The sequence below is a fragment of the Apium graveolens genome, chromosome 1 (assembly GCF_009905375.1).
Source record: "Apium graveolens cultivar Ventura chromosome 1, ASM990537v1, whole genome shotgun sequence".
NCBI lineage: Eukaryota > Viridiplantae > Streptophyta > Magnoliopsida > Apiales > Apiaceae > Apium > Apium graveolens.
This window is the reverse complement of record NC_133647.1, coordinates 86777541-86792702: the sequence shown is the minus strand read 5'-3', so window position 1 is coordinate 86792702 and position 15162 is coordinate 86777541. Positions and strand designations below refer to the sequence as shown.

Sequence of the window (15162 nt, the reverse complement as noted above, 5' to 3'; positions counted from 1 at the left end):
TTTTGAGAAAATGGAAATAGTAGTGAAGGTAACCGGAGCCGGTACCGAAAAGCTGTTTGAGATAGCAATACAGCCCGAATTATTGGAAAAGAACATATTGTGCCAGTAAAAGTGATGAATGAAGGCAGAGAGCCAACAAATAAATATGAGATTAATACCGAGAAAGATGATAAGGGAATAATGAGGTATTCCTATAGAATTTGGGTTCCGAAAGTTCAAGAGCGTAAGGATGAGAACTTAGATGAGAGCCATAGTTTGAGGAATAAGATTTAGAGCAAACCCTGAACGTGATAGTCAGGGAGGTCGCCATCAAGATAGAAGGAACCCATGACATATCGGAGTGGAAAATGAGGATTTAAATTAAAAGATGACCCCAATTATGGGGAGTAGGAAGAAATATTTAGACTGAGGAATCAAAAGTCGAGTAAGGAAAGGAGACCCGAGATGGTACCCCTATACGGCAATTCATGGACCTATCTAAAGAGAACTTAGACTATTATCCCCAACCACCACCCTGAGGAGACAGTGCGGTGGGAAATTCTTTCATGACCTTTAAGTCGCTAAGCTCTCAGAGTCCCAAGGAACAAGCTGACCCAGTCGAGGCAAGAGCCTGGCTAAAGGAAATAGATGAATCATTTGAGACTCTAAATGATTGACGAATCTCAAAAGGACTGTTTTTGTCACTTACCCTCCTAAGAGAGAGACCACCCGCTGGTGAAAGACCAAGAAAGGCACGGAGCAAGAGATTATAATAAACTGATTTAAGTCCAGTCAATTGTTTTCGGGAAAGTAATTCCCAAAGATAAGGAGATAGTGTAAAAGCTTTAGAGCCAGAACAAAGGCAGACAAGTATGATAAATTATGAATCTAAGTTGTAAAAGTTGTCAAGATTCGTTCTGAGGACACGAATCCAGAATGACGGGATGTTTGAAATCAATGCTTATATTGTGATTGGTTTGTGAAATAATGATAAGAGAAAGGAAAATAAAAAGAAACTGAAGTGGAAAGGAATATAAAGGCAATAGAGTTTGAGGAATGATAAGGGAGTTGGGTATGAGGAAACCCTAAAGACTCATAGCAATAGAAGGTAAAGTGTAAGACCGGTGGCATGATACCCAGAAAGGGAGACGCCAGATATGAAAGATATCCCAACATTGAGATGACTGTTGAGATAAACAACAAAAGTAAATAAGGAATTATTAAGAAGAAGTTCACGTTGAACATGACCAATATCTTCCAGAACATCCATGTTATCATTACCAAATCAGGAAAGACAAGCGGATAACCGTTGTTATCTTTTGGAGGCCATATGGATTGACCTCAATTTGAATAAGGATGCTATTATGAAGCTAGGTATAGACTATCGAGGTGGAAATGATTGAACAAGATACCCTTATCAGGGATATATGACTTTATTTATCCATGGAAGGATGCTTGTACCTTTTTAGAGGTGGAATTAAGGATAGAACATCGGTAACTTAAAACGAATCCTAGGGGAATGCATAAAGGTTGGCATTTCACCCTTAATAGGGATAGTATGAGTTTTGACAGTATGAATTGGAAAGGATTAAGGTAACAACAACCTTTAAGGATCAGTGGAGAAATTTTTCAGAAGTATATAGACAATGGTTCTACTATTAGTAAATGGTATTGTGATATGCCCTGTATCTAGGGAATACAGGAGGAACGATTGAAGGATAACCTTAGAGGTTTTATAAGGAAAAAGGTAATATTCAAAATTTTCAAGAATAGAAATGTGGATAAAGGAAATATGACGTAATTATAATGATGCCAAGTGGGGCACGTGTTAAACCACGAGAAAGTATGGATCGAACCAGTAAAGGTCGAAATTATTCAGGGCAATTAAGACTTAAGATAAAAGATGTTCTAAGTATGATTGAGAGTCAGTCGAGACAGTGATTAACCTCTAAAGACTGAGGCAATAACTTATGGAAAAATGGTGATTTTTTTTTTACTCATCAGATTTTAAGGAAAGCATCTTCACTCAAGCAGTGATCGGAAATAAGGTAGAAAATTTATTTGGAGGTGGTTAAAATGACATTGATTGTAAGGAAATTTTACTATCAGGAAAGGCCAAAGAGGTGGCCGACACTTTAAGGGTAAGAAGATAATTATAGGCGCGTGTGCCAAAGGAATACAGTAATGATGGTTGAAGCCGTAAAGGTTGTATTATGGTTTGGAAGATTGACATTCCTTCTGATGACTGTGCAATACCCGACCGTAATAGTAGTTGGTAAAGGTTTAATTCGCGTAATCGCCATGAACGGGCTATCTATCTTAGAAGGTCCTATCTTGAGAATAATCCAGGACCATGTTTCAAAAAGGACTAGATGAACCCTTGAGTTAATTCTTCTATTTAGGGCGTATGATTAAGAATGGTATTAACCTGCTATCGTTGCTTTGATTAAAACTCTTCTGCACTTTTATCTGCTTCATGTCATGTATGTATGTCAGAATCAGGAGTGTACTCCATGAATCATGAATGGTGATTATGTTACCTCCTTAGAAGGATTTGATACGACATGTATGGACTCCGTATGGTTAGATATTAAGACTTCATGGAAAATGAATGACTACAGTAGGTCAGTGGTGGACCATAGTAAGGCAGCAATGATTCTGCGAGTAATGAGCTGATTACAACCGTGAGAGTTGTATTGGAATGGGTGTTGAGATTGAGTACCACTAATCGGGTAGTGGTAGTGTATAAGTTATCATTGATAGACTAATTAAGTAGAGTATCTACCTATTGAATATTTATTCTTTCTTATCAATAGAGAGTCGTATTATTATACGAGGAAGGTTGCGGTGCAAGCATAGAATTCAAGTAACGATGATGTCTAGAATGAGATCCCAGATTCGATTTTCGATGTCGAGGGAGTTTCAAAGGTAATTGTGTATAAGCTCGAGGAAGAGCATGGGTCCATAGAATGATGGACGGGATAGCGAAAATATTTAGGCACGTGAAATGCGATGCTATAATACTTGATGTTGATATAAATACATATATGTTTTGTTCTTCTATGACAAACCTCTATAGTTCAGAGGTAGATTCCAAGCCAGATATTTTATGGCAATAAAATTTTTTTTATGAATATACAATTCTCTTCAATTCGTTCTTTTCTCTTCTTTTCATTTCATGTAAGCTGAGAAGAACAACCCTTCCAGAAGGGGAGGTATTGCCGAATGACTATCTATCTGTGTGATAGAAGCCGAGTAGGATACCAGCTATTGTTTAATTGCTTGTCAAGTACTAAAGGCTGGCCACCTTCTGTACTAACTATGCGATATAACAAGTGTTCATGATCATAGTGATCTCTCAACGAATTCCTTTACTTCTATTTGATTGATCAAACTTTGGAAAATAGAAACAACTGAAAAAGGAGTAATAAAGTGGTGGTAGTATGCGGAATGGGAACACATTCGTGATACTAAGGTTGACGTGGTTATTAAAAGATTATAGAACGCTAGCGAGCAAAAGTATAACCAGTATAATATTAGGAACGAAAGGTGATAGCGATTACGAACTGGAAAAGAATGGGTATTGAAAAGCAAAAGTTCTAATGCTAAAAGCTATAATGAGAGTCTGTGCAATAGACTTGAAAGAATTTGGAATGATCATTTAACGCGGATTAAGTTATCTTACGACAATAGATCATATGTCATTATCGAGATGTCGCCTTATGAGATCCTTGAGGGAAGACAATGTCGATCTCCCTTATGTTAGGATGAAGTTGTAGAGCGCAAGATGCTCGGACCCGCAGTAGTCCAAAGGACCAAGGATATAATAGATCTAATCAGAGGACGGCTGGTAGTAGCCCAAGATGGTCATGATAAGTATGTTGATTTGACACGAAAGGATAAAGAGTATGAAATAGGGGACCTAGTAATGTTATAGGTATCCCTTGGAAAGGATTGATGAGGTTCGGAAAGAAAGGAAAGCTAAGTCTACAATTTGTTGGACCCTTGGATATATTAAGACGTTTGGGAAGTTAGCATATGAGCTAGCCCTAACCCCGAACATGTAGCAGGTCGTAACGTGTTTCACGTATCAATGTTAAGGAAGTGTAATTCAGATGCCAGATAAATAGAGGCATATGAGCGCATAGATATGCAACCCGACGTAACCTATATGGAGCAACCAGGAAGGGTTATAGAGTGAAAAGGAACAAGTGCTTAGGAGAAGGATTATCAAACTAGGCAGAGTTTGGTGGTAGAACCATAATGTGGGAAAATTGACTCGAGAGTTAGAAAGTGTAATGCTAAGAAAGTATCCCCAATTGTTTTCTATCTGATTCCGAGACGGAATCCTTTTAAGGAGGGGAGACTGTAATAACCCCAATTTTTGAGAAATTTTGAAACCCTTATGAATAGTGTTTTTGCTGAACGAGAAAACTTTTCATGCCACGCTATGTAGGGGTTCTGTTATTGATCTTATGGGATATTATTAGTACTCTATGTGGTATATAAGTGTATGTAAAGATCGTCAGAATCCAATTCCGAACACTTTGATTTTTCCCGGAAATTCACAAGATACGGAGAGAATTGAGTATAAGGTAACAGGATAAAAAAGGATTTAAATTAAAGGATTATAGGAGAGGATCATAAAAGGAATATAATATATTGAGAAAGGTTAAGGGAACCTAAGTAATAAGATCCCGGGTATGATCCCTCAAACGATAAACGAGAACGAAAGATAAGCGAACCGTAAAACAAATAAGTGACCAAGAGACAAGCTTGTACAAGAAGCCAGGGATTGTGACATCATCAAACCACAAGGTGTGGACAAGTGGGAGCATTATGACATGTGCAAGGTGACATAGGCATGACAAGAAAGGAAGGAGATGTGGTGACTTTTTAACCACACAAAACCAAGGGCAACTAGGTAATTCACTAAAACAAACAACAAAAATCAACCAACCAAAAGCAAATCAAGCCAAAACACAAAATTCTCTCTTCTTCTTCTTCATGCTCTCGGGTGGTTTCTTAAAAAAATGAAAGTCCAAGCTCCTCCACTTACTATTTAGCAAGGTAATTATCTAAGCTTCCCCATGGATAGTTACATACTTCCTATAAGTTTAAGCTTCTAATTCCAAGCCAATCTTTTTCTATAAATCATGAAAGAAGATGGTGAATAGTGTTTTCAAGAACTAAAATTTGTGTTCTTGAAGTTTTGTTTAGATTAAGCTTGGATAAGGACTTTAAGGGTGATTCCAAGCCATTCTCTTGATTCTCCACTCTCCAAGGAAGGTATAACTTCTCAAACCCTTAGTATTAAGTTTTGTTGGTTTGGATTTCATAATGTTAGATGATGGGTTAGTGTAATGAGTGTGTACTCATGATAGAGCTTTGTTTAGTAAGTGGTTTTGTTGATTTTGGAGTTAGGAGTGATGCTTGTTAGATTTGAAGTTCTTGGTCACATTTTTGACTTGGTGTAGATGAATAAATTGGTAATATTGAGTTGATTTGGGGCTGTTGTGGTGTAGTTTAATTGGAGGTTTGATTGGGTTGTGAATTGGAGTTGAAATTGTGGTTGATTGAATTGGTTTAAATTTGGGAAATCGCGTAAACATAGCCGTCGTAACGTCCGATTTTCTGTAGACTGTTTTTGTGCATAACATTAGGACCCGAGAACCCCCTGCTAGATTATGACCACTGCCATGTTTAGATAGCTCATGTTACGAGCTTCGTTTTGATATGTAGTTCGTTCGATTCCGATGCACGGTTTAGGAGAAACGACCGTTTCAAGTAACGGCGTTTCGCGAACGAAACTTTTCCCCTCGCCTTACTTTGAAACATAGGTTAAAGACCAAAAAGGGTTAATTAATGTATGAAACATTTATGGTAAGTGTGTTAGGCAGTTGGTAAGACACTCGCGAAGGAATCGCTTTAAAACTCGTAAAGGTTAAATTATTAAAAATGGTGGAGCCGAGGGTACCCGAGTGACTTAAGCGAATCAGTGAGCGCAAAACAAGCGTTAGAGTCTAAGTTAGTTAAAGTATAGATTTACAAGTGACTTTGGTTTAATTCCAACTTACTTGTTGCTTATAGGTTACCAGACTCGTCCCGAGCCATTCGTAACCCCCAGTCGCTCAGGCAAGTTTTCTACCCGTTATACTATTGTTGTGATGTAAATATATGTATATGCATTATCTTGTGATAAGTGCATGATTGTTATTAGCAATTCTTGCGATATATTGTAGCATGTGATATGGTATATATGCATGCCTGTTTCATATTCTTGAAATATATATCTGTTGGTTCAGTTGATAATACCTATGCTAGAGGATAGCGGTATCTTGCATATACCCTTAGTGTAGGGACCCAAAGGTGAAAAAATTTTCTAAAACCGGGAGTCGAGGATCCCGAGTAGATTTTGTATATATATGGATATGGATATATATATATATATATATTTATATATATATATATGGTTATAGTTTTCCAAACTATTAATCGAATAAGGTTTATTCGATAACTTTAAACTTTATTTTATTTAATGAATATTATTACGAATATTCATTCGAGGACTTATGACTCCTTTATTTTATTATTTGAATATTATTTGAATATTCATTCGAGGACTTATGACTCAGTTTATATTATTTAATGAATATTATTTGAATATTCATTTGAGGATCTATGACTCCGATTATTTGCTGAAATATATTCTGTATTTTATTAAAGAATAATGTTTCGATAATCAAACTTATTTTCGGTTATTCAAATGAAGATAATACTTTCATATAAGTATATCTTTGGTTATTTAATACTCGTTTCAAGTATAAATTTTAATACTTCTACTTCAATTATTTTTATAAAGATTATTCTTTATGGGAATATTATTTAATTAATAATATTCAGATATTTTCTAATATTCTGGGGACTGATTTACTTCATTAAATCAGCTTTACTCCAAACACTCTATAAAGTGTTTTCGAGTCTTCAAAATGATTTTTAAAAGTTAGAGCGGATCCCAAAACTCATTTTTTATATTTAAGATCTTCCTTTTTAAGGGGATTTAAATACTCGCTTAAAACCTGAGGGATCCGGCTCTGTGGTGTATTTTATATTCGCAACAAGGTTGCAGTTTTGGTAAATGAATTGATTACTTACCCAACGTTCGGGAAGTAAGTCCATCTATTGAGTCGGCATAAGCAACATGGGCTCAGTGGGCGTCCATGATAGTGTAAGTGGCTCAGTGGGAGTCCATCAAATGCATAAGTGGCTGAGTGGCAGTCCAGCATAGGTCCTAATGCGGCCAGGGTGATGACCAGTGGGGAATTCGTCCATCTACTAGTAGAAAAGGTTACTTATGGGTATCTTTGCCTGATCAGCAAGATATCTGGTTTATGCCAAAATTCTTTTCCTTTCCAAAATTTATTGGATGTTTCAAACTCTGTTCATACTTTACATAACAGAGGTTCCAGGAAATGTTTAAGAGATATATATATGGATATATATATATCGGGACTAAATAAAGTATCTCGTAACTTTATTTCATTCAATAATATTTCAAAGATTGAATCTATTCAAATCTTGTCTTGTAGTCTCATCTATGTGATGAACTTTTGAAACTGATTATAACTTGAACGGTGGTAGTTCAAGTAGTATTGGGAAAGATATAAGTATATTGGGGTATTTGGTAACCTCATCTTTTAAACTTATATCTAATTAATAATTGTCTTATGAATGACAAAGATTTTCAGAAAAACGTTGAAACAAGGTTAGATATATGAGATCACCTTGCAACGATATTTTTTTATACAGTTATACACTGGGATTTTGTGTATATTATGCATGGAAGAGGACTTCCAATATTTTGAAAAGTATGTATGTATATATACTGAATATTTTGTGACTTCATCGCATTAAGATATCAAACTTGGTTCATTTCTTTTGACCAAGACTTTCATGAGTACTATGAGAAGGCTCATATACTAGTAAGTATATACTAGTAATTATCTTACACACGATAAAAGATTCTAATAAGTATCCATTTAGATACTTATATTATTGTTATCACTATATATTATCTTGCGAGCTGTAAGGCTCACTCTTGCTTTATTTCTTCATCACACAACAACAGTTAGGAAAGATGGCCAGACTCCAGCAGACCCAGCGCAAGCGCGTGGGAAGCGTCCCGCATCTTCCCGATGATGTTGTGGCTGCTATAGCTGCAGAGGTAGATCTATTGGTAGATCAGGCATTCTATTTTTGAGAATCAAATTATGTATAATTATAACTTGTGGCAGATAATGGCAATTAACTGTAAATTTATCAAGTAATCATTTTGGGTTGTAATAATTTTAAATTGTGGATTCAAAGACTTGTACTTATTTCAATTTCATCTCTGAGACTATAACGGGGTGTGGTGTGTGTTAGTGTGGGGTCACAGCATAAGGTTATTATTATTAATTAAGTGAAGTGATATTGTGGAAAGAAAGACCGTGACGACCCGGATCCCCGACCCCGGATCTGGGGGTGTTACAAAATTTATCAATCACTTCACAATAATTCAGAAAAATTGAACTAAACAATCGATTAAAAGTGTTAAACTCGACCAATTAAACTAACTTATAATCTATTATAAATTATTTATTAATTGATTCTAAACAATGATAAAAATATGATTATGACCATAAAATCAACGAACAATTGACAGGTATGAATCCCCAAATCGAAGAGTATGAACATAAATCGAAAAAATTCGATTCGATTACCCTCGATAAAATGTGATGGTAGAATACAGTAGTACTATTTGCAAGCTTCGAATTTGATACTCGAGCTTCGAAAACGGGGATTAAAATCACCTTGAAACACTAGATTGATTCTCAGGAATTCAAGAACACGAAACCCATACCCCAAACTGATTTTCTTGATTTTAGGATAATTATGTAAATAAAGTAATAATATTTTATATTTATATTAATCAAAAAAATTATACCCCTAAAATCAATTCAGGGTATTTTATTCCCTTAATTTAAAATTATTAGCCCTAAAATTAATTTTTATGGGGAATAATTTAAAAAAAATATTTTTGAATAAATATAATATAAATGTCAATTTTCCTCAAAAATTATGAATATTTCAAAATGCAAAAATAACGGATCTTTGAAGTACCCGTGATTTTATAAAAATAAAAACATGAATTTTGTGGGCTTTGGCATACCGACAGGGGCTTGGTTCGATATATTTTTCTAAAATAAAATATTTTTTAAAATAATTATAAACCCCGTAAACAAATATTAAACATGTTGGAATACACAACATGTTACAGAACGGATAACACATAATACGTAGCGATAATGATGCTTTAAATTACATTTCTAAATTTAAAAAAAATGAAGATGCACCAAATTAGGATAATAAAACATATATTGTATTATTAAACACATAATTTATATCACAAAATTTCTCAGGTATTACAGTTTTGGGCAAGAAGCGCTCGCACTTGAATTTCAAGACAACGAATTAAATGGTAAAGAGGGAGTTGATAGGTTTACCAAAGATGGAATTTTGTCAAAAAGGACTCTGTGAAGCATGTGAAAAAGGGAAGTCAAAGAAAGCATCACACAAAAGCAAGGAAATGACAAGAATAATTGAACCTCTTCAGTTAATTCACATGGATTTATTTGGTCCAGTGAATGTGATGTCACTATCAAAGAAGAAATATGATTTAGTGATAGTCAATGACTACTCAAATTACATATAAGTGTTGTTCTTACAATAAAAGGATGAAGCACCACAGATGATTGTTGATCATATAAATAAGATTGAGATGAAATCGAAACTACCTTTCAGGTTGATCAGATCAGATAATAGAACATAATTCAAGAATGCATTTCTTAATGAATTATGTATAGAGAAAGGTATTTAGAGACAATATTAAGCTCCAAGAACTCTATAGCAAAATGGAGTAGTAGAATGTAAGAATCGAACCTTGGTTGAAGCAACAAGGACAATGCTAAGTGAATCAAGACTTCCTACCTACTTTTGGGCTGAAGTAGTTAACACAACATGTTCCACTCTGAATCGTACCCTGATAATAAAATCATGACAAGACTCCTTATGAGATCATGGTTTATAGAAGACCAACACTGAAATACTTTAATGTATTTGGAGCTAAACATTTTATGCTTAAAGAAGGAAATGAGCATCTGAGAAAGTTTGATGCTAAAGCAGAAGAAGGCATATTTCTCGGCTACTATCTGGAATCTAAGCATACATGGCTTATGTGATTACTGATCAGAAGGTGATTAAAAGCCTTAATGTAACATTCGACGACACCAAGTTTTCAAGCATCCAAGTTTTCAAGAGAAAATGATTCTAAATCTCTGGAATTTGAGAATCTTTCATATGATCTTTTATGAGACGAACCTAAGGTTTCTCCTGTTATACCTACTGTAAATGATAATAATGATCCAGAATCAAATGGTGGTAGTGTTGGCAATGCGGATAATACAGTAAGCCCTATTAGAACAACTCCACACAGATCGGAATCATCAATCCATGGTGGCAGTAACTCAGGGGGAGCAGAAAAATGATCTACAGTTCAAACTTAACATAATGATGAATAAGGGGAAAGGTCAAGATCTTATCTACCAAGACAAAGAGTATGGAATAGAGACCATCACTTTCAGTTGATCATTGGTAATCCTGACACAGGAGTGAGAACTAGATGTGCCACACAGAATGAATGTCACTTCTCAGGGTTTCTTTCAGAATTGAGCCTAAGAAAGTAGATGAGGCACTTGAAGATCCAAATTGGGTTATTGCTATGCAAGAAAAACTCAATCAGTTTGAAAGGCATAAAGTTTGGAAGCTGGTACCCCAACCAAAAGGCAAAATAATGATAGATACTAAGTGGGTATTCATAAACAAATTAGATGAAGACGACATTGTAATGAGAAATAAGGCCAGACTGGTAGCTAAAGGTTCCTCTCAAGAAGATGGTATAGATTATGATGAAACCTATGCTCCAGTAGCTAGGCTTGAGGAAATCAAGATGTTTCTGGCATTCACAGCACATTCAGACTTCAAAGTTCATCAAATGGATGTGAAGAGTGCATTCCAAAATGCAGAGCTAGAAGAAGAAGTGTATGTGTAACAACCTTCAGGCTTTGAAGATCCAAATCCAGTGGACTTTGTATACTTTCTATTCAAAGCTCTTTATGGTCTCAGGCAAGCACCAAGGACATAGTATGACACTCTCTTAGAATTTTTACTTGAAAATGGTTTTACTAGAGGTGTTATAGATAATACTATGTTTCATAAAATGCATAAAACTAATACGATATTAGTGCAAGTATATATTGACGACATTATATTTGGTTCTACTAATGATGATCTTTCTAACAGATTTTCCAAGCTAATGCAGAGTAGGTATGAAATGAGCATAATGGGAGAGTTGAACTACTTTCTTGGACTACAAGTTAGTCAAAGGACATATGGAATATTATTTGTCAATACAAGTACATTAGAGAACTTCTCAAGAAATACAATCTGGAAGATTCAACTTCGGCAAAGACTCCAATGCCAACAACCACTAAGCTTGATCAGGACAAAACCGGTAATAAGGTTGACATCACAAGTTATAGAGGTATGATCGACTCACTATTATATCTTACAACAAATATGCCAGATATTATGTTTGTAACATACGAATGTGATAGGTTTCAAGCTGACCCTAAAGAGTCTCATCTTATAGCTGTTAAACGGATTTTTAGGTATCTTAAAAGAACTCCGAATCTTGGTATTTGGTACCTAAAGGTACATGTTTTGACCTTTTGGATATACAGATTCAGATTTTGCAGGTTTTAAGATTGATCGGAAGAGTACTTCAGGAAGCTGTCACTTTTTTGGAAGAAGACTGGTGTCCTGGCATAGCTAAAAACAACACTCAGTATCCACATCAACTACTGAAGCTGAATACATAGCTGTTGGAAGCTTGTGTGCTCAAATCTTGTGGATGAGGAACCAACTCCGGAATTATGGTCTATTATTTTCAAAGATTCCAATATTTTGCGACAATACTAGTGCCATAACAATCTCCAACAACCTAGTTTAACACTCGAAAACTAAGCACATTGATATCAGGTTTCATTTTATCAGAGAGCATGTCACAAATGGTACTGTGGAATTACATTTTGTACCCACGGAGGATCAAATTGCAGACATTTTCATAAAACCGCTTGATGAATCCACTTTCTCTAAGCTGGTTAGTGAACTTGGAATGTTAAACCTTTCTAATTGATCAAATTAGAAGTCAATAACTTCATTTTGTTTCGAATAAATTCACTTGTTAATTATTGTCAATATTTTTAGAACATGTTAGTTTATTTGCCATTATTTAATTCTCATAAAACAAATATTAGTATGCTTGTATCTAATTAATACTCCCTCCATCCCGTTGATTTTTATACGTGCACTGTTTGCACATATTTCGAGGCTTCTATAAAGTATAATGTCATAATGTTTTTTAAAAAAACTTTTTGAATAAAACTTTAAACATGAAACTTTTATTCAGAAAAAAAATTAAAAAAATTGTGGAGTTATGCTTTAAAGGAGCATTGAAAAGCTTGTTGAAAAGTAATGTATAAAATTCAGTGGGACAGAAGGAGTAAATATTTAAGCACACTCATATTTTCAGTTCATCTGAAAGTAATTTAATCATTTTTGATTAAATTATCAGTAAGATTAAAACAACATAATTTTATCTTGAATAAGTGTATAATATTATCAAATTAATGATAATTATTGTAATTTTGTGAGTAAAATTGTGATATTTTAATTTTGATGGACTTTAAATAATTTAATATATAAAGAAGATCATTAAACATGACAAATTAAAGCAAATAAATATCATTCATAGTTTACGGATATATATATCAATCAATAATATATTCGTAAGCAAACTGCAGAATAATATTTGTGAAAATTTTAGAAATTATTTTAAGTGTTCCGTTGCGCTAAGGGAAGGCTCAGGAGGCGCAAGTAGATTTATATTGGTCTACTTAAAAAAAATTCTAAGTGTCTACACTATAGGCGCAACTATAGTTTTCACTGTAGGCGCAAGTGCAAGACTTGGAAAGATTTCTAAGACCACTAGGAGCAACTAGAGAGTATTTAGAATGTTTCTAACTGACAATTCTACTTTAAGCGCAAGTAGACAAGGGTGACCACTGTAAGCGCAAGTGGAATTCCCACTAGGCACAGGTGGCTTTTCGCACCCCTATAGGCGCAACTACGCTATTTTGCATGTTTTTATCACTTGTGCTAAATATAAAATCTTTCAGAGATTATAGTTTTTAGATATATACATACATACACATGAGGCACAAGAAGGGTTCTTGAAAATCATTTTTTTGATTGATCGAATACATAACAAAACTCTGCCAAATTTTATAAAAACCATAGATACTTAAAGCCCAGGTCTTAAGCTTAATTTTATATATATTTCAAGTGCTTCCATTCGGGTTTTAACAAATCTAAATTTGGAAGTTTCACAGTTAAGGTTGTGTTTGGTTATTGTTTATTTGGGTGAATTGACTTAATTTTGAATCGTTTGATTTAGGGTTTAACATTTATTTGTTCCTTATTATTTGTGTGTGTTATCTTCGTGATTCAATACTTGTGCACAATATAATTTATTTTAAAATCTAATATTTTATTCTCATTTTAATTAAATGGTGGATAATTTTAGTATTCTAAAATTAAATTATGTTTCTATTGTAGAACGCGATCCGGTAAAAATGGATATTTTTGAAAAATGGAACTGCTTTTTAAACGAACATTCAATTGTGCACCATGCATTAACTACTAATGTCTAGTTGAATGGTGAACTTCTCAAGCATATTCACACTACAGCTGAAGATTCTTCGGATGACAATCTATTAGGTAATGAATACAACACAAGGGAGGTGAATGTGTTTTGGATATTTTTAGGACTTTTTGAATGTTTGTTACTTGGTGAACAAAGTAGATTAGAAATGCAGTAATATTATGTTAACTCAAATTAAATAGTGCACACAATATTTCCAAACTCACTTAATTTTGTATTAAAATCAAGCTTGTGTTTTGCTTCAAATCCTGGTTTCTTTGTAAGTAAAGAACTCAGCTTCTTCCTTGAGAGAGTTACAAGAAATTATAGATCTGTTTCATACTATCTAAAAGCAAAGGACCAGTATTTACTTTATAGATTAGTAAACACGGGTTTACACAGCATGCAATAAGATGTACTAAACCCTACTTTATGTTATCTCTAAAGATTTCCATTTATGGCTTAGTGTATCTTTGCAAATCCTTTGGATCTATGACTTTCTTTTGTCAGTTAATCTTGGCCTTTGATCTTTTACTCTTCAAGCTGCTTTTGTAGGCTTTTCAATCTAAGTGATTAGATCGTTTTTTGATTGATAATCTTGAATATTCAACTTGTCTGCATTCTGTACTTTGAGGTTCATATCGAGATCTCCAGTTTGAACTATAGAGAACTGACATCTCGATAAGTATAATGGCTTATTGAGATCTCTTAGTTCTCTATAAGTGTTTTGACTTGTCGAGGTCTCTTAGTTCTCTATAAGTGAACTTGGCTTGTCGAGGTCTCCAAACTTCTGCATGTAGAAATGACATATCGATATCTCTGAGATCTCTAATGAGAAAATTGACTTGTCGATATCTCCAAACTTCACATCTTCATTTTGACTTGTCGATATCTCCGAGTTCTCTAATGCAGAAATGACTTGTCGATATCTCAGAGATCTCTATATACATTTTGACTTGTAGATATCTCTGAGATCTCTAATGTTAATTTGACTTTTCGATATCTCCAATCTTCATGTCTTCATTTGGCTTGTTGATATCTCTGAGGCTTCTCACTAAGCTATTTTGGACTTCTCGATAAGTCATTTTGGAGTTCTCGAATGACTTCTCTATATGAATTGATCTGTGACTTGTAGATATCTTGACTTAAAACATTTTTCCTAAAACAGATTCATTCAACTCCAAACTTCTTCATAATTTCTCCGAGGCATGATCTTCTTGATCTTCTTCCAGAGTTTATTCTTAGGCTTGAGACTGTTTACAGAAAAATACTCCAGTCTAATCTTTGACATTTTTACAGACTCAGGTAATACAGTACAAAAT

General features: G+C 34.4%; 1 protein-coding gene across 1 annotated transcript; it reads left to right on the top strand.

Moving 5' to 3' along the window:
• Nucleotides 1-10717: 10717 nt before the first annotated feature.
• Nucleotides 10718-11221, top strand: LOC141684370 (putative mitochondrial protein AtMg00820). Its single transcript, XM_074489333.1, has 2 exons — nucleotides 10718-11118; nucleotides 11203-11221. The coding sequence occupies exons 1-2, from the start codon at nucleotides 10718-10720 to the stop codon at nucleotides 11219-11221; spliced, it is 420 nt and encodes a 139-aa protein (XP_074345434.1).
• Nucleotides 11222-15162: the final 3941 nt, after the last annotated feature.